Source organism: Nicotiana tomentosiformis, chromosome 6, assembly GCF_000390325.3.
Source record: "Nicotiana tomentosiformis chromosome 6, ASM39032v3, whole genome shotgun sequence".
Taxonomy (NCBI): Eukaryota; Viridiplantae; Streptophyta; class Magnoliopsida; order Solanales; family Solanaceae; genus Nicotiana; species Nicotiana tomentosiformis.
This window is the reverse complement of record NC_090817.1, coordinates 141,515,013-141,534,089: the sequence shown is the minus strand read 5'-3', so window position 1 is coordinate 141,534,089 and position 19,077 is coordinate 141,515,013. Positions and strand designations below refer to the sequence as shown.

Below are 19,077 nucleotides of genomic sequence, written 5' to 3'. Positions count from 1 at the left end.
CTTATCTGATTGTTGAAGATCGAGATAAATAAAAAATTGAAGTTCATTTTTAAATTGCTACTCAGCGCCAAAATCAAATGTCCAGTTTTTCAGCTGTCCGCCGTCTGAGAGGTATTCTCGCCGTAAACAACACCACGGCAACCGCTAAAACCCCCCATTACCTCTTCAAAATACACCAATCACACACCCCGAGCAATTGTAAAGTTCTTGAAAGAATCATCACAGCACCCTAGCTTCCGAAGCGAAGGACGTATCCATTATGAACTCGCCGTTCACCGCCTTGCAAAAGCCAACCACCTCTCCGGCATAGAAGAAATTATCGAGCATCAAAAACAGTACCCAGATATTCGTAACGAGGCCTTTGTCGCCCGCCTCATTTTTGTCTACGGGAAAGCGAAAATGTATCATCACGCACGTAAACTGTTCGACGAAATGCCTCAACTAAAGTGTCCACGGACTATCCTTTCCTTCAATGCCCTTTTGGATTCATGCGTTAGGTCAGAGAGATATGATGAAACTGGCGGGTTGTTTCGTGAAATGCCCGCGAAATTGTCGATTGAGTCTAATTTACTGTCTTATAACCTTGCGATTAAGGCGTTGTGTAAGGCTGGTTCTTTCGATTCTGCTGTGCTTTTGATGGATGAGATTGAAGAGCATGGGATTAAGCCGGATACTGTGACTTGTAATACCTTGTTAAGCACACTTTATGAAAGTAAAAATAATTCTGAAGCTGAAAATTTGTGGGTTGTGATGGAAAAGAGAAATATTCTTCCTGATATTTGCAGTTATAATATTAGATTACGAAGTTTGGTTAAAGTTAATGAGGTTAGATGTATGTCGATGAGGGGAATGTGGAGGAGGCTAAAATGCGGTACCAGAAGATGCTACAAAATGGATGCCTCCCCGACTATGCAACGTTTAATATGCTTATTCCTTTGGCTTGTGACACGAAAAAGTTCGAATTTGGACTGTGCTTGTGCAAGAAATCTATTGAATTACAAGTAATTGTTAATAGAGATAATATGCAGAGAGTTGTTGATGGCTTAGTTGAGCACTCTAAGATTGAAAATGCAAAGGAGCTGGTTAAGTTGGTCAAGTCTTGTAAGAGATTCCTGTATAAGCTTTCGTTGCCTCCGCGTAACTAGTTGTTTCTCATCCCTTTTTCACTTATGATTTAATCTTTTGCCCGTGTACTTGAGCTTATATCAAGCTTGATTTTGCCTTGAAGATGAAGTAATACAAGGTCTGAGGAAGGCTTGGATGGACTATGGAAAATTTAGCTTGTTGCATTTAGGTAGAGTTTGTTACATCACTGTTAACATTCAATCATATAGGACGGTTAAACATCAGTTGTAGTTCCTATCTGTTATGTTTCTCCATCTTTGAGCACCCTCCTATAATTCTTTTGAAATAGTAGTAAACAGCTAGGATGTCATAATTCTCTTGGCTCCTTTATGTCAAAGGCAAAAAAAAAAAAAAGATCGTCATATATATTTTAATTTAAAACTACTTTTCTAGCTTTTTTAGATGCAAAATCATTAATTATTATCTTATAATTGATTTGTTCTAATAATTCCTTTTCAATTGATAATATAGTTAATCCATTCAATCTCTCACATTGTTGATCTTAGATAAGATTTTATTAATTTTAGTTTTGAAAAACTTCTTTCGGCTGAGGCAACAATTACAGGAACTGTTAACATTAGTCTATAAGCAATATATGTATTTGGAAAAAAATCAAGTCTTTTTATTTGATTGAGTATTTCGATTAGATCATTATCTTCTACTTTTATTATTTCTCATAACACTTTAATTCGAAAAATAAATCTAAACCATCAATATCACAATAACTATTATGTGTTAACCGGATTCATATTTTCTAGTTGACATATTTAAATTGAATAAAATCTAATAATAACTAAAACAAGAATATATACTTTGGAAGTAAGAATATCAATAATGACAAATTTTCAATGAAAAAATATAATATAATGTTAGAATAATAAAACTTGGCTCAAGAATTTGATAAGTTGATATAACGGTATCGAAATAGCATTGCACTGCTTCAAAATAACGATTACTTTTGTCTTGTTGAAATACTTGAAATTTTGAAGAAGACACCCGGGCGGCTGAACCATAAGGCAACTAAAGCAATGGCTTGGGGGCCCCATTTTTTTCTAAAGTTGTATGTTATATATTATAAAAAAAAAATCGTGCATATACTGTTGGAAGCGAAATTTTTGGAAAAAAGTAACTTTTTACCTCGATGCAAGGCTTGTAATCTAAAAAGTAGTTTCAATGTTGTTAGAGTGTCACACATTAGTTAAAGAAATGAAAAGTTGTCTCTTTGTATGATCTTGGACCGTCCTTGACTCATGAGGAATTTGAGATTGAGTTAGACTTGAAATCCATCTTCTTTATAGTTTACACGGTATTAGAGCAAGACTCGTCCCTATTTTTGGTTTACCCATTGTTGGACCTCCGTTTTTATGTCGCCCACGCTCTAGACATCCAACTCTAGACGTGCTGGGGAGTCTTGAGTGTCCCATATTCATTGAGGGAATGAACTGTTATATTGGTCTTGGGCAAAAGATAATGTTTCCTCGCTTATACTTTCTTTTGAACAAAAGAAAAAAGATTAGGGGAAGGAATATAAAGGGGGGAAGGGCGCATTTTTACATTATTTCTTATTGTGCTTCAGGTAAAGAAGATTTACCTGCTAGGCTTTAATAGTGGGTTTGATTAAAAGACAAAGGCAAGACAAAGCCACTATTAAACTTTCTCGATAGTTTGTGTCCGTTTGGGTCTGCTTATGAGGGCTATATGTTACAACCCAGAATTTGGGGTTGTAATTTCGGCCAAGAACTGGTGAGAAAGGAGCCTTCTGATGGTCTGACGTAGAGCAGTCTACTCGGGCAACTTGGGCTTTTTAATTTTAAGCATATATAAGGGGGGTATAGGTGATGAAAGCTCCGACCTGCCTCCCCCATGCGTGCTGCCACCGAGCCGCATAGAACGAGCTGCCTTGGGGGAGAACCCCAAGGGCCTGCCTAGATGACTCAAGGGAGTGTCAAAGGTATCCATACGAGTTTGGGAACTCGTATGGGCTGCGCAACGCCTTAGGGCCTGCGTTGGGCATCAAAAGGGCAGTGGAGGCTGCTATTGTGGAACGGCCAGCCCCGCGGGCTGCCGAGTGTTGGAAAGAGACCTCCACGCCGATTGGATACTTGACGCACCTGTCATAGGGGCATCATGTGTCGACTTGTGAGCATGGCTTTGGTTCAGCCATGCAAGCAAGGGTCCGTTGGCCTAAAGGTGCAGGTGTGGGCGACACTGCACTACTACGGAATGGAAGCGTGCTGCAAGAGGGCTATGTATGGGCATGGCACGAAAGAGGCGCATGACAATGGCCAAGGGCTAAAGATTGCCTTACTCGGGCGAGGCACGAGCTAGTCGCGGATGCACTAGACGAGTGTAAGCTTGAGGATTGGGCTGTGCACGCGGGAGCGATGCTCAGTCTTGGGCTAAGGATAAGACATGTCCAAAGCCAAGTCCCCAGGGCGTGCATGGATTGTGATCCTAAGATGGAGCGCCACGACATGCCTAGGGCCAAGGGCCTAGGCATCTTACGGGCGGCACAGGTTGGAGCGAGCCTGAGGGCGAGCCCAACCGACAGGCACAGGATCGTGCTTGGGAAATCCTGGGACGGATTGGAAGGCTGGCCTGCAGCGAGGGGAACTGCAGGCGCCGCACGGGCGAGCAGGTGCCGCTACCCAATGTAAGAAAATGGGCCCGTGACACTTGGTATCAGAGCTGATTAAGGCCATACTATGCCGTGGCACAACGTCAAGGCAAAATGGTGGATATGGCGAGTGCATTTTGGATGTCAGTGCCGAGATCACGTCAAAGCAGAGATTGATGTTCATATGCCAACAAAGATCGAGAACCAGATACTAATGGTCGACGAAGGAAATGGGTGATTCCATTGTCTTTCGTCAGTCTAAGGTGCTACTGAATGAGGTGATATGCCGATGAGTCGGATGGCCAAGAGAATGCCATGTTTGCCAGGTCGTGCAACCATATTACGAAAGAGTAGGCCATGGACTATAAACTTAGGCATGATCATAGCGAAGATCTTGCCAAGGATGCGTGCAACGCATCAAGCTGAGTGTCTTTCCTTCGGGAAAAGACTTTGGGTTGCCTGAGGGCATTGCCAAGGTGAGGAAAAGAATTTGAGGGTATAGCGAAGTTGCGGAATGGGACGAGTTCCCAAGTTTGGAAGGTGTCATCATTCTGGAAAGGGGTATGTCGAATGATCGGGGACCGAGAGTGTCCAAGTGCGTGGCACACCGAACCGGGAAGCCGTGCTAGCAGGACCAAGAGAGTACCTGTCTATAGGGCGAGTATTGAAGTACTACCGGGAGCATTGGCTACTTGCTGAGGAAGTGACGGCCGGAGAACAAAGAACTCTGTTCGGAAAGGCGGCGATGCTATGACTTTGGGAATGTAGTACTCACCGAAGGTCGTCTCAAGAGCTGGCCGAATGCCAAGTGAGACGACAGTGCTAAAATGTATCCTCCACATTGAGTGTGGGAGGATCCCGCCTATGCAAGAGGCATATGGGCAAAGTCGTGGGTCTGGAAGCGAACACATCTTCAAGGTAGTGGGCAAAGAGGGCTACGGGAGCGGAATGCTACGTGAGCTATGCCATAGGCGTTTGAAGGCCAAGTGAGCGAGTGAGCTACTAGGGCCGCGCCAAAGAGGGCGTCTTAATGCTACGGGAGCGAAAGGCTACGGGAGCCATGCCAAAGGCATCTTAGGGCTACGCGAGCGAAAGGCTGCGGGAGCTATGCCAAAGAGGGCATCTTGAGGCTACAGAAGCGGATGGCTACGGGAGCGATGTCAAAAGAGCACATTGATGTGCTAACCTGTGAAGGAAAGCTTCAGACGGACATGAAGACCGTGAGGGTCATGGTGTGATTTGACTAGTGTGGGTCAATCACAAAGTTAGACACCAGAGGGTGCAAGTGCGGAGGCACTTTCCAAGTGAACACCGAATAGAGGTGAAGTGCAAGAGGCACGCTTGGAAGATACTTGGGAGGAGGAGTGCATGGGGCACGACTCCTTTTTGAGAAAGGACTTCGAGGAAGTCCAACCCACAGGACAAAGGGAGCTTGAATGGGCATACCTGAGGGGGCAGACTCCGGGATGTCTTAAGCCATGATGTGTCATCGGGGCGATGACATTATGAGTGTGGGAGGATGTTACAACCCAGAATTTGGGGTTGTAATTTCGGCCAAGAACTGGTGAGAAAGGAGCCTTCTGATGGTCTGACGTAGAGCAGTCTACTCGGGCAACTTGGGCTTTTTAATTTTAAGCATATATAAGGGGGGTATAGGTGATGAAAGCTCCGACCTGCCTCCCCCATGCGTGCTGCCACCGAGCCGCATAGAACGAGCTGCCTTGGGGGAGAACCCCAAGGGCCTGCCTAGATGACTCAAGGGAGTGTCAAAGGTATCCATACGAGTTTGGGAACTCGTATGGGCTGCGCAACGCCTTAGGGCCTGCGTTGGGCATCAAAAGGGCAGTGGAGGCTGCTATTGTGGAACGGCCAGCCCCGCGGGCTGCCGAGTGTTGGAAAGAGACCTCCACGCCGATTGGATACTTGACGCACCTGTCATAGGGGCATCATGTGTCGACTTGTGAGCATGGCTTTGGTTCAGCCATGCAAGCAAGGGTCCGTTGGCCTAAAGGTGCAGGTGTGGGCGACACTGCACTACTACGGAATGGAAGCGTGCTGCAAGAGGGCTATGTATGGGCATGGCACGAAAGAGGCGCATGACAATGGCCAAGGGCTAAAGATTGCCTTACTCGGGCGAGGCACGAGCTAGTCGCGGATGCACTAGACGAGTGTAAGCTTGAGGATTGGGCTGTGCACGCGGGAGCGATGCTCAGTCTTGGGCTAAGGACAAGACATGTCCAAAGCCAAGTCCCCAGGGCGCGCATGGATTGTGATCCTAAGATGGAGCGCCACGACATGCCTAGGGCCAAGGGCCTAGGCATCTTACGGGCGGCACAGGTTGGAGCGAGCCTGAGGGCGAGCCCAACCGACAGGCACAGGATCGTGCTTGGGAAATCCTGGGACGGATTGGAAGGCTGGCCTGCAGCGAGGGGAACTGCAGGCGCCGCACGGGCGAGCAGGTGCCGCTACCCAATGTAAGAAAATGGGCCCGTGACATATAGCTTACATTTATCTGTCTGTACATAAAGTAGTATAGTCATTTCTAGGCTCTTTGTACTTCTACTTCTTTATTGAGTTGCTGATTTAACAAAACAATTGAAAAGATGTACTATAAGCTGGCATTTCTAGAGTATCGTTATACAGAGTTGGTAATTAATTACGGAGGGGCTTCTTTTTTAATTAGCAGTTTTGTGATATAATCAGTAATGTTATTGTTAGCTTTGAAGTGGAATTGCTTACTGATTATAATGTTAGAGTTTTAAGGATTACACTTTCAAGGGCCAATTTAAGCGATATACACAAGGTGCTTATGAAATAGCTTTAAAGGGAACTCAAGTTGGTGTTTACACCAATTTTGCTGGAAAAGGCCCTGCGCTACTTGTAAATCCAAAACCAGACAATTTCTTTCAGCGATAAAACTTATTACATTAGATGTTTACAGTAAATTTATTAGCTTTTAGGTAATAAAATTGATGGAAGAATATGTATCTATAGTTACTTGGTGACAGGTTAAAGAAAGACATATGAGAGGTATTTATTAAATCAATATGAACGCCATATATAAATAAATTTCTTTTTTTCCCCTCAGTTCGGCCTCTGTATTCATGCAAAGCTGCTGAATCTCGGTACTCGAAACCTTGGCGGTGCAACATCTTGTGGAACTGTAAAAAGACTGCAATATGCGTATTTGTTTGGATTCCTTTCTTTTCTAATCTCTGATAATGCCTTTGGATAAAGCTAATCCTGTTGTCTAAATGCAGGCTTTAAACTTAACCATGCACTTTTCTTTAATAGATTCTCCTGCCATCTATTGCTTAGTACTATTAATTTTCTTGAACCAAAACAAAATGCCGGAAAAGAATATGAGAAAGAGAATCAGAGAGATTATAGTAATGTGCATCTTCTTTTTCTTTTTGGCTCTTACCATCTGCATTTGCATTGGGTAAAAACGCATTAAAGGGGAAATCGCTTCCTATCAGTTATTTTCTCATTTCCAACGCTCGAATCCGAGATATTTGATCAATGGTGGAGGGTTCCCATCATCTGTTGATACTAGTATTGGCATCTACCTTGTACCAACTTCAATATTTTCCTTTACTCTCGTCTGTTTCATCTCAATTCTGAACTCACTGTAACGATTCGGCCGGTCGTTTTGAGTATTATAACCTCATTTCCTCATTTACTGCTCAATTTATGCTTTGTATTTGTTATGTGACTTGCCGGAAGTAATTGGTTCGGGTCCGGTGAGTTTTTGAATAATTTGGAACACCTAGTTCCAAGGTTTCGAAATTTAGTTGAAAAGGTTGACCAGATGTTGACGTATGTGTAGTGACCCGGCAAATTTTCGCTAATGAAATTAAGGTTTTGTGGTATCGAGGTACATCAATTAGTACAAAGGAGCGAGCCGCGGCTCGGACTTTTTGGGTTGAACAATGCACCAAGAAGTAAAGAAAAATTTTTGGCAGAAAAACTCGTTTCTGCGGTCCATTATGCGACCGCATAATCACTCTACGGGCCGCATAATGGTCGCAGAAGAGGGCCAGTTTGGATGAAATTTGCGGTCGACTATGCGACCGCATAACTGTTCTGCGGTCACTATGCGATCGCAAAACAGGTATGCAGGCCGCATAGTGACCGCATACACAGACAGATATTTGCCAGTATTGGACACCGATTATGAGACCGATATGCGGTCGCATATGCGACCGAAAAATCTGTTCCGGAGCTTCATTTTTCAGGTTTTATAAACCCGACCCCATTCTTATAAAACACTATTGGGGGTCATTTTGAAGGGTTTCATCTGATATTTTAGAGAGAGGTGAGAGCATTTTAGAGAGAGAGAGAGAGTGAAGACTTAGTCATTTATCCATCAATTTCTTGTTCAAGGTTTGAAGATTTCACAAGGATCTTGCTAGGGCTTCAAAGAGGTAAGAATTTCTTTCCTCAATTCTTCAATTTCGGGTTTGGAGTAAAGATGGGTGATTAATAGTATGATTCTTGGGTGTAAGAGTATTATGTATACATACCAATAAGGTTGTGGAAAGATTGTTAAGTTCAAATGGGTAAAGATTGGGTTGAAAATGGTAGAAATCTTCATAGACTTTAATTGAAGATTTGAGGTTCGAGTGATGTCGGAATTTGGTAAAATTTGTATGGTTGGATGGGCGTTCATATTCTGTAACTTTTGTTGGGTTCCGAAACGTGGGTCCCACGGGCGATTTTGAGTTAATTTTGAAATTTTCGTTAAAATATTAATTTCGTTAATTAGATGAGTCTATTATTGTTGAGATATGTAATTGCTTTTGGCTAGATTTGGGCCATTCGGAGTCGGATATTCATGGGAAAGGCATTATGACCGATTGATTGAGCTTGATTCAAGGTAAGTGGCTTGCCTAACTTTGTGTGGGAAAAATCCCCTTAAGATATGGAATTATTGTGCTATGTGAGCGCCGGGTACGTGAGGTGACGAGTACGTACACATACTAGTTGTAGTAAAATCCAATTTTCTTACCGAGCAGCAACATGTTTTCCTGTTATTTTGAGTTATACCATTTTAAATGAGTACTAATCTATTCTCATTCTTAATTGAGTTATTCCAATATGTGTAGCTATCATGTTTAGTCTAATACAACATGTCTACGTGTCTTAATTGTTTATGTGAATTATGTGCAGCATGCTTAGTGAATTTCCTGCTTCTTCCATGACTAGTACTAAGTCTAAATTGTAAGAATTTCGTGATGTAGTTGTATTTCTATCATTCGCGATGCATATTTACTTTGGGACTACGGAACGGTATTTCGGGAGATCCCCCTGTACTACATATTTACTTTGGGTCTACGGAACGGTATTCCGGGAGATTCTCCTGTCTTGTATATTTACTTGGGAACTACGTTCACATTTACTTTGGGACTACGGAACGGTATTTCGGGAGATCCCCCTGCACATTTACGTTTGGGACTACGAGACGGTATCTCGGGAGATCCCCTGTTGTGTTTCTGTGTACTGAGTTGTTACCTTCTATGATTTCATTGTTGTTAAATTTCAGCCTTTATTTTTATTGCGGTATTACACTCTATATTGTTTTATTATATATTTACCAGTAGGGCCCTGACCTGATCTCGTCACTACTCGACGGAGGTTAGGCTTGGCACTTACTGGGTACTCTCTGCACATATTTTTCGTGTGTAGATCCAGGTACACCTTATCAGCTGCACTATCAGTGAGCCGGGACAGCTTTGGAGACTTTAAGGTATATCTGCCGCGTACGCAGACCTCGGAGTCCCCTTCTACTCTTTCTCTGCTGTATTTTTCCTTGTTAGATTCTGATGTATAGAGACACTAGATTTTTTTTTTCCCTTCTGTAGTTTGTGATTCATGATGTTCCAGGTTTTGGGATTTCTTGTGTGTTTTTGAATTAGTTGGTTAAATTTATATTTTTATTTCATTATTCCGCAAAATGCTAGGTTTACCTAGTTGTAGATAATAGGTGCCGTCACGATGTCACACGGAGGGAAAATTGGGTCGTGACACCCAGAATCCCCACCGAAGGCCTGGTAACATCGTGGAATCTCAAGAGTTTTAACTTTAATGTTCAACCAAAAATAAGAGACCAAAAAATTTCGTATCTTTGACTTTATTAATGGACTAAATCAAAACATGAACGCAGAAAATAGTTTTTTTCTTCTACTAATAATGTGTAAATGTGAGCTAAAATCAGTCTGATTACTTATCTAAGCTTCACATGCCAATTTTTTTCAGGTTATGCAACATAATATGAAGATGACACTCAAAAGACGTGTCATAGAAGAAAGTCAAAATTGACATGCTTAGCCAAGCAAATTGTTAACAACTTAACATATAGTCATAGACCAACCAAGCACCCACGAGGAAAGTGAAAACCCCGTTTCGTGATTACATCTTTTTTCGGTGGTTGGTTACACAAATATATTTGTAAAGAAAAACACATTCCAAAAAAGTAGAAAAAATAGTTTTCTTTTTTACTTCATACACTTGTTTCAATCAACACACATTTTTTCTAGATAATTGGTTACACTCAATTATCTTTTAAATAATACGATCACATGGATATTTTTACGCTGACATTATTGTAACTTAAACTCTTAAAAAATATCACAAAGGGACTTTGGTCAGTATGTTTTCTCCCATTTCTGGTCAACAAAGACATATCAAGGAAAGGCATGCCAACTATCCAGACAATAAGATTCTTATTTTATTTTATTTTATATAAAAGCAAACTTAATTAAATCAAGTCTATTAGCATTGTCTTATTCCTGCATGTTTGCTATTGGATTCTTCATGATCGAGTAATTATTTAGTTTATTAATAAAATAAGGAGGGTCGTCTCTCTTTCTCCTCCTTGACACCAATCATCCTCTTTTACGTGGCTAAGTTCCGATTTCGAAAATCAAACGTATTTTTCTTTGGCCGTAATTATTTTAAATATTTTTAGATATTTTGAGTCGTTAATTATTGTAACTTATAATACTTGTTACGTAGTTTCCAAATATATAAATTTTGTTTCAAAAAACTTAAAGATTTTATGTCTGAATTTGACTTTCGAAATTCGATCTCCATCACATAAATTACAATAAAGGGAATAGCTAATTACAAACTCACAAAGTCAAATCTCGATGTATTTTAACAAGTCATATATGTCGAGTAGTATTAGTACTACATAAATTTGATACCGAAACTAATTAATCATATAATACAAAGTTTGGTATGATGATTAACTCGGGTTATATTTTGAGCAAATAATATTATTTAGTCGTTCTTAAAATAATAGTTAAAAAATATATTTTTTGTATGTATATATATAAAAAAATAGATAAATTTTATGCACTTTTACAGTTATTTAATATAAATAATTTTTACCACGAGTTAAAAGCGATCTTTTATATTTTCTTTTCCATCAAATCAAATTCTCTTTAAATATAAAAATAAATTTAAAATTTAAATTTTATGAATTCAACCGGATTAAATTTTTACCAAAGCTTCAAGATCAAGACCCCACATTCCAAAAAGACACACTACCGTGTGTGACCGTGTCAAATACGTGCCTCAAAACCCAACCCTACTCCGATTTTCGCTCCCCTCTTTCTTCTTCCTATAAAAAAAACTAGGCCGGCACATAAAAATCCCCACTTCTCTCTCTCATTGGTGGCTTTTGTAACTCTGTTTCAACAGTTACCAACCGACCGTCATTCTCGTATTTATAAACAGTTCTCTTCTTTCCAAAATATTTCATCGCCTATCATGGCTCAAAATACCAAGATCAGCTCTTGAAATATATATCACTTTCATATTATTCTCGATTTTAATTTTTGTATTAGAAAAATGTGGAGAACTTCGTGTAATTTATTGAAACGTACTGTTACATCAGCGTCTATCAGCCATGGGACAAGAACATTTCCCATTCCGGTTATGGATTATCGATCCGGGTGTTTTTGCGGGTCGACCCGAATGATGGGTGGGTACTATTTCAGCTCAGCTTCAACAGGGAATGGGGAAAACAAGAATAATATGAATAATGGGGATTTTATTACGCACGAGGAAGCTAAGAGGCTGATGAGATTGGTGAATGTTGAGGAGCTGAAGTGGAAATTAGGGATGGAAAATACGGAGGTTATTGGATACAGTGAGCTGTTAAAAGCTTGTGAAAAAATGGGTGTGGCTAAAACGCGTGATGAGGCGGTTGGTTTTGCTAGAGTACTTGACGAGGCTGGTGTCATTTTGCTCTTCAGAGATAAAGTTTACCTTCATCCTGATAAGGTAAACTTTTTTTCTCTTCTATTTTATTTTTTTATGTTGTTTTGTGATGTGGGGGTAGTGTAAAATGGTGTTTGATTGATGATTATTGTGTAAGATTTACATTGTCTAATTGTAATATCTGAAGAAATCATGAAAAAGGATAGATCTTTGGGGAATATTGATGTGGCGTTTGGTTTCATTGGCCTCTAATATTAATTGGAATATTCTTGTTGTTGTTGTTGTTGTTGTTCGATTGACGATTAGCATGTAAGAATTAGATTGTCTAGCTGTAATATCTAAAGAAATCACATGAAAAAGGAGAGATCTTTGAGGAATTATTGATTTGGCGTAAGGTTTCATTGGCTTCTGAAGCGGGGGATGAAATATTTGTTTCCCTTTTGGGATTGGGGAATGAGGTTGGGTGTTGTGAGGAGAAACTGTAACATATAAGGGGTAAAGAAACAAAACATACAACCATTGGCATCTGCTAATTATCAACAACCAACATGAAAAACAACAGAGTTTCTCTGGCTTTGCTCAATTGTTCTGCTTTTACTGCCTGCCTTCATTATGTGCTTCTAATAAAGGCCTATATCCTAGGAGTTAGCTGTTAAACGGTTAATGAATGTTAATTACATCTGGAAAATGGCATTACTAATTTGGGAAAATGGTGTCAATCACATGATGTGAGGTTGTATCTGTTAGTGTGTTCCGATTAAGCATGGTTTCCTTATATCAGTCATATTTTGTAGCGGGTCAAAATTTCGTCAACCAGTGTGAATTCCTGCTTTTGATTTGAGAATTCATGAGACACAAAGAAAGGTGAGGGGCAGTCTGGCAGGGGGTTGGTGGTGGTGATTGGAGATTTATGATGTTTGATATGCTGGTTGCGTGCTGAAACTTATTGAATAAGCTTTCAGTAAGCAAGATTATTAGAATTGTGGAGAGCAAACTTGTAATTATGGCCAATATTTTGGCTAATAGAGTCCATCTCACATAAGCATAAGCATCTTTGCAAAGTGTAGACTTTGTTGGCAATATTCTTTGGGACCCAAAAATATTGCATTGTGTGTTGGACATCATTTGCACAAGTTGTATCTCTTCTTTTACACCTAAGAGGCCAAGACTTTTTTGCCTATAAAAGGGAAGGTCATTAGTTCATTTTAGACACACCAACAAGACTTGTCTTCAATTCTTGTTTCTTCCTTTCTTCCTTTATTAAGAGTGTTTTGTATGAGAGTTAGTGTTGGGAAGCACTTGTGTGAACCCTTTCTTTGGAATGATCTTGTGAGGTTATTCTCTTAGGGTATTTGGGATTAATTAGAGTGTTTACTCTAATTTTGTACTCTCTTTTGTACTCTTATTGTTATTGTAAATTGCTCCTCTCCGCTTGTGGACGTAGGTCACTTTGACCGAACCACGTTAAATTTGTGTCTTCTTTATCTACTTTAATTGTCGTTATTATCAACTTCAATTGTCTTTGTTATTGCCATTATACCGTTGTTTGGCTATATTCCTCACTACCCGGGTTCCCTATCCTAACAAAACTCTCCTTAGTTTGGGCATTCTTGAGCCACCTTATTGTGGACATTGTCTCATAGTACCCATAATCTTTTCGATTCTCAGTCCATTAGTTGGTGGTGTAAAGATGCCTAGTTTTGCAGGGACATGTCATGTTTGAATTACTTATTTTTCTGAATATGCATAACAGCATGCAATTACTTCTTTTCTAATTTTATGAGTGAGGGAGAAGTAGAAAATCATGAAAGATTTCAACTTTGCTTCTTTGATCACAAATTTATTGCTTAATTTAATTACCTGATAAAGTAAAAAATGTGTGAGCTTTAAATGCATACTTGGTGGTTTCTGAATATGGATTTGAGAGACATTTCTTAATAAATGTCCATTTCTAGCCAGCCCTCTTAAAAGCTTTATCACTATGGAAATCTCCAATTTCATTTTCTTCTTTTTTGTTTTCAGGTAGTGGATGAAATTAGAAAGGCAGTTCCCCTAGCACTTCTACCCAATGATGACCCCACGATAGATGAACTAAAGATTCTGCAGGAGAAGATGGATAAAATTGATGAGCTTGCACATAAGCAGGTGCGTCGCATTTTATGGACTGGGTTAGGAGCTGGCCTCTTGCAAGTTGGTCTCTTCTTCCGTCTAACGTTCTGGGAATTCTCTTGGGATGTGATGGAACCAATTGCTTTTTTCACAACTACTACTGGGATAGTAGTAGGTTATGCTTATTTCCTTGTTACTTCTAGAGACCCGTCATACCAAGATGTGTTGAAGAGGCTCTTCCTCTCAAGGCAGAGGAAGCTGATCAAGAAGTATAATTTTGATATTCAGAGGTTTGTGGAATTACAAAAGAAAATCAGAGTACCAGTGAGTAGTCAAGCTTCAATGAAACATCGGTTAGGGGTGGAACTGGAAGCTGAGGATCTTTTACACGGTCACTAAATCACATTGGTCTCTGATCATCCTCTCTTTGACCCTCAACTTCTCACATAATTATAACTTCACTAAACTTTTACCTTTCAACCAATGTAAGCCCTTCATTTTCTTAGCGGAGGGTGAATATCTCAGCTGTTGACAATTGTCCCTGATTTTACCTTGTAATTTGAAGGTTGTATTACTAAACTCTTCTCTTATAACATAGGCTTAGAAAGTAGTTCTAACCGTTGCAATTCCTTCAAAGCCTCCTACTCTGAAGTTGTTAGCCTCTCATATATTTTTGAAGTTGTAACTAGATACTGATGCTATATCAATGATTTTGAATTTTTGGTATTTCGACAATAACCAATGTTATTTATATAAAAAGTGGGCCAATGAGATTTTACAAGTTTTTTTTTACTAGAATGCCAGGGCTTTCGTCATAGTTTAATTTTGTGGGAAATTGTCATCATACAGGTGTTAGTTGAACTGTGTGCCGTATTGATGCTATATCGATGATTTTGAATGTGTGTTCTCTCCATGATAACCTCAGTTAATGATACTGACTACGATCGTGTTGGAAGGTCTTATTCGACTTGAGTGTCTAGGTCTTTTACAAGCACTTTGTGGAGACCTTTCTTTCATAGTTTCATTTTGTTGGAAATTGTCATCAGACAGTTAATTGATTTCAGTTTCGTGCAGTACGGATAGTGCATAATTTCACGAATCAGCTGCAGTTCGTGGGTTATTGACCTGCTCTACTGACCAGCTTTATAAAGTTTGTTCTGAAAAGCTTAGATTTTATGCACTGATTGTGTATATATAGTTTCAACATCAGGCAAAATTGACCTGCTACAATATATAACTCTTCATATTAAGCAGAGGTATGGTAACCTGGAAAATAGAGTGAGAACTTGCTATGATCTGTTAATTCTCCTATTAAATTGCACTGATAGTGTAAACAACTTTTATGTTGTTAGTGTATGTTACTTAAAATCGTTTTTCATTCCGAGGTTCAAAGTAGGAAGAAACTAGTATATCTGCAGCTTTGGAACATTGCCTTTACTAAATCCCAAGGTGTTGAATGAAAGGCAAATATTGACAGTCTATTGTTGTCCATACTAGAAAACAATATGTCCAAGTAAGGCAGTGGATGAAGAACTTCAGTTTCTTGGAGACAATAGTGATCTGCAGCTTCTGGAAGTAGAAGCAAGGCGTCCGAGGCATTAGCATATGCATTTTGCTCACTCGGTTTCTGGAAATGGAGAAACTCATGGTTCTCGGGGGTGAATGGAGAACCTTCAAGCAGAGAGGGTAAGGATAAAGCATCGGATACCTGGGTTCTGAGAGACATTACTTCAGCTAAAGCTTCGTTTAACTCGGATTGTAAGTGAAAAACATGTTTCTGGAGGGCAGAAATGATGCCCACACAGCCATATACTGGATCTCTGAGTCTTGCTGTAGCTTCATAAACCATGCTAATCACTGCATCTTCTCTATTATCCACTGGTATCTCCTGCTATAAATGAATGCCAATATTGAATAGACAAAGCAGAAAAGGTTCATTTCTTGAAGTGTCATTATAACTAGCACTCATATGGATTTAACTTGGATACACTTGCCGTTTATAGATGCAATATTTAGCCTATTATATTATGTTGTCTGCTTTTTTTTTTTCCGGTAACTAGTTTCACTTGTTATAGATAATTAGTCTTTTAAGTGACCTGGTTGATTAAATATTCTTTCTCACCGTTAATGTTTAGAACTTAAACTCTAATAATGTTATAGATTAGCTTCCGTTTGGCCGTATATTTGGCTTCATTTTTTATAAAAAAAATTAAAAACATTGTTTGTTTGTGAAATATGATCATGTTTCGAGAAAAAAAGTTTCAAAAAATTTCAAGTTCCCAAAAATGTTTGGGTGAAAGTTTTTCTTCCACTCACGAAACTTTAATTTTTCTTCAAATAAAATGCATGTCTAAACACAACTTCAACTTTCAAAATTTATTTTTCAACACAACTTTAGAAAAACTTTTCAAGTTTCAATCAAATCTATGTCCAAACGCTAGCTTAATATAAAGTTCAAAAAGTCTAGTTCTTTTATACTTAAGCACTCTTGGCGCTGCATTATGATAAAAAATTAAATCAAATCAAACCTAACCACAATCGGATTTTTTTTCCGGTTGACTCGGATTATCTGTTTGATGCAGTTTGTTGGTTTTCTTTGCACACCCCTAATTATGGTACAAATCCAAACATACAAAAAATGCTTGGTGATTTCTTCTCATTTTTTACTAACCCTTGGTTGGTAGAGTTATCCGGTGTTTATGCTGGTACGATGCAGTAGACATCCATTAAAAGAAAAAGTTAAAACTTATGAATTACGTACTTGTAATATTTAGCTGATGTTGCTAGCACCAAAAATGCGATGAACAGCAATAAATTTTTGTGGTTCAGCAGAAGGAAAGTGAGGCAAGAAAATGCAATCCTGAGTGCAGCGTCTACGAAGAAACTTACATGCTGAACATGGCACATGTTTGTTCTTCTTGTTTGTAGAACCCATGAAAAACAATAAATTAAAGCAAATGAACTTACTTAACTGAGTATTTAAGGGCAAAAAGTAAAACATGGGGTCTAGCAAATTACAAAAGGGGTCCAAAAAATTAGCTGGAGAAAAGAAAAATCTTTAGACATCTTAATCGTAAGATCTTGGACGTTGTAATAACACTATTATCATCTCCCCTTGTCATTTTCACGGGGGGAAATTCATTGAACAAAATGGAAACTACATCGGTGCATTAAGCTCTCGCTATGCGTGGGGTCCGAGGAAGCGCCGGAGCACAAGCTAAGGGTCTATCGTACGCAGTTTTACCTTGCATTTCTGCAAGAGGCTGTTTCCACAGCTCAAACCCGAGACATTCTGATTATATGTCAGGAACTTTACCACTAGTTAACCCAAATCTCCCTTCAAAATGGAAACTTCATCAATTGCTTTTAATCGCAGTTCAACACTAATATATGAGTGATATATCTTGAGTGTAACTTATATAAATGGATAGTGGAGAAAAATATACAACTATCACGATTCAGGTCACATCTACTTGTTGTGCCAGGTGGTCTGCCGTATTATCAAGATTATAATCCTTCTGTTTATAGATGGTTGGTTATCTGTAGTTATTTATTGTATGACCTGATAGTATAAATTTATATATATATATATATATATATATATATATATATATATATATATATATATATATATTTTGTGTATATAAATTAAACTCATACATTTTTCTACTTATTGTATAGATAATTCGATGATTACGAGCCTAGTGATATTTATAAAGTAGGACAAAAAAGCTGTAAAAATTTTTCTATTTAACTTATACCCACTTTTTAAATTTTTTTTAACTTGTACCCACTTTTTAAACAACTTTAGGCCTCTTTCTCCTCTTCCTCCTCCTCCTCCTCCTCCTCCTCCTCCTCCTTCTTCTTCTTCTTCTTCTTCGGGTGACAACAATTTTATATGATGGTTGTAAACATATTTTAATGTAGTTTATAATGTTTTACAATGGTGAGTTGCTATAATGCTTTATTTTTTGCTATTGCTTAGGTTTTTTCTTAATTGTAAAATGGGTTCATTAGATTTATTGTTGTTTTGACAAATTGATGATTGGGTTTGTTCCTGATGATATTTGGAGGTTATGTTTCAAATTTAAGCTCATTTGGAGTAGATTTAGGTATTAAATCGTATATTAGATTGTTATAATTCGAAGAACAAATTTCTGTTTCTAGGCAATTTGCACTTCAGGTCTATTTGGCCTTAAGTGCATAAAAACGTTGGTTGCACTTCAGACCTTTTGGCCTTAAGTGCATCTGAAGTACAATTTTTCACTTCATACTTATTGGCTTTAAGTGCAGCAAAACGTTTGTTGCACTTCAGCAAAACGTTTGTTGCACTTCAGACCTTTTGGCCTTAAGTGCATCTGAAGTGCAATTTTTCACTTCAAACTTATTGGCCTTAAGTGTAGCAAAACGTTTGTTGCACTTCGAACCTTTTGGCCCTAAGTGCATTTGAAGTGCAATTTTTCACTTCAGACTTATTGGCCTTAAGTGTAGCAAAACGTTTGTTGCACTTCAGACCTTTTGGCCTTAAGTGCATCTGAAGTGCAATTTTTCACTTCAGACTTATTGGCCTTACGTGCATGAAACCATTAGTTACACTTCAGACCTATTTGGCCTTATGTGCATTTGAAGTGCAAATTTTCACTTCAGACTTATTTGCCTTAAGTGAATGAAAACGTTTGTTGCACTTCAGACTTTTTTGCCTTATGTGCATCTGAAGTGCAGTTTTTCACTTCAGACTTATTGGCCTTAAGTGCATCTGAAGTGCAATTTTTTACGTCAGACTTATTAGCCTTAAATGCATGAAACCATTGATTGCACTTTAGGCCTATTTGGCCTTAAGTGCATTTGAAATGTAATTTTTTCACTTCAGACTAATGTTTTTTAATTTTAGACCCGATAAGTCTGAAATTGATCGTTAAATGGGTACACTTGTAAATTTTTTTGCAAAGTGGGTATAGATTTAATTGTGACCCCAAAACCGGGTATAGATGCAAAAG

The 19,077-nt window shown here is 38.9% G+C and overlaps 3 protein-coding genes across 3 annotated transcripts; 2 read left to right on the top strand and 1 right to left on the bottom strand.

The window, feature by feature from the left end:
* The first annotated feature begins 399 nt into the window (after nucleotides 1-399).
* Nucleotides 400-1,145, top strand: LOC104121061 (small ribosomal subunit protein mS79 (rPPR3b)-like). Its single transcript, XM_009632955.1, has 2 exons — nucleotides 400-825; nucleotides 1,029-1,145. Exons 1-2 carry the CDS (start codon nucleotides 400-402, stop codon nucleotides 1,143-1,145), a joined length of 543 nt encoding a protein of 180 aa, XP_009631250.1.
* A 10,198-nt stretch (nucleotides 1,146-11,343) lies between these two features.
* LOC104121059 (calcium uniporter protein 5, mitochondrial-like) lies at nucleotides 11,344-14,818 on the top strand. Its single transcript, XM_009632953.4, has 2 exons — nucleotides 11,344-12,034; nucleotides 13,994-14,818. Exons 1-2 carry the CDS (start codon nucleotides 11,600-11,602, stop codon nucleotides 14,477-14,479), a joined length of 921 nt encoding a protein of 306 aa, XP_009631248.1. The 5' UTR covers nucleotides 11,344-11,599; the 3' UTR covers nucleotides 14,480-14,818.
* Nucleotides 14,819-15,467: 649 nt separating this feature from the next.
* Nucleotides 15,468-17,030, bottom strand: LOC104121058 (LOB domain-containing protein 4-like). Its single transcript, XM_070179594.1, has 2 exons — nucleotides 16,887-17,030; nucleotides 15,468-15,971 (listed from the first exon to the last, which is right to left on the bottom strand). Exons 1-2 carry the CDS (start codon nucleotides 17,013-17,015, stop codon nucleotides 15,468-15,470), a joined length of 633 nt encoding a protein of 210 aa, XP_070035695.1. The 5' UTR covers nucleotides 17,016-17,030.
* Nucleotides 17,031-19,077: the final 2,047 nt, after the last annotated feature.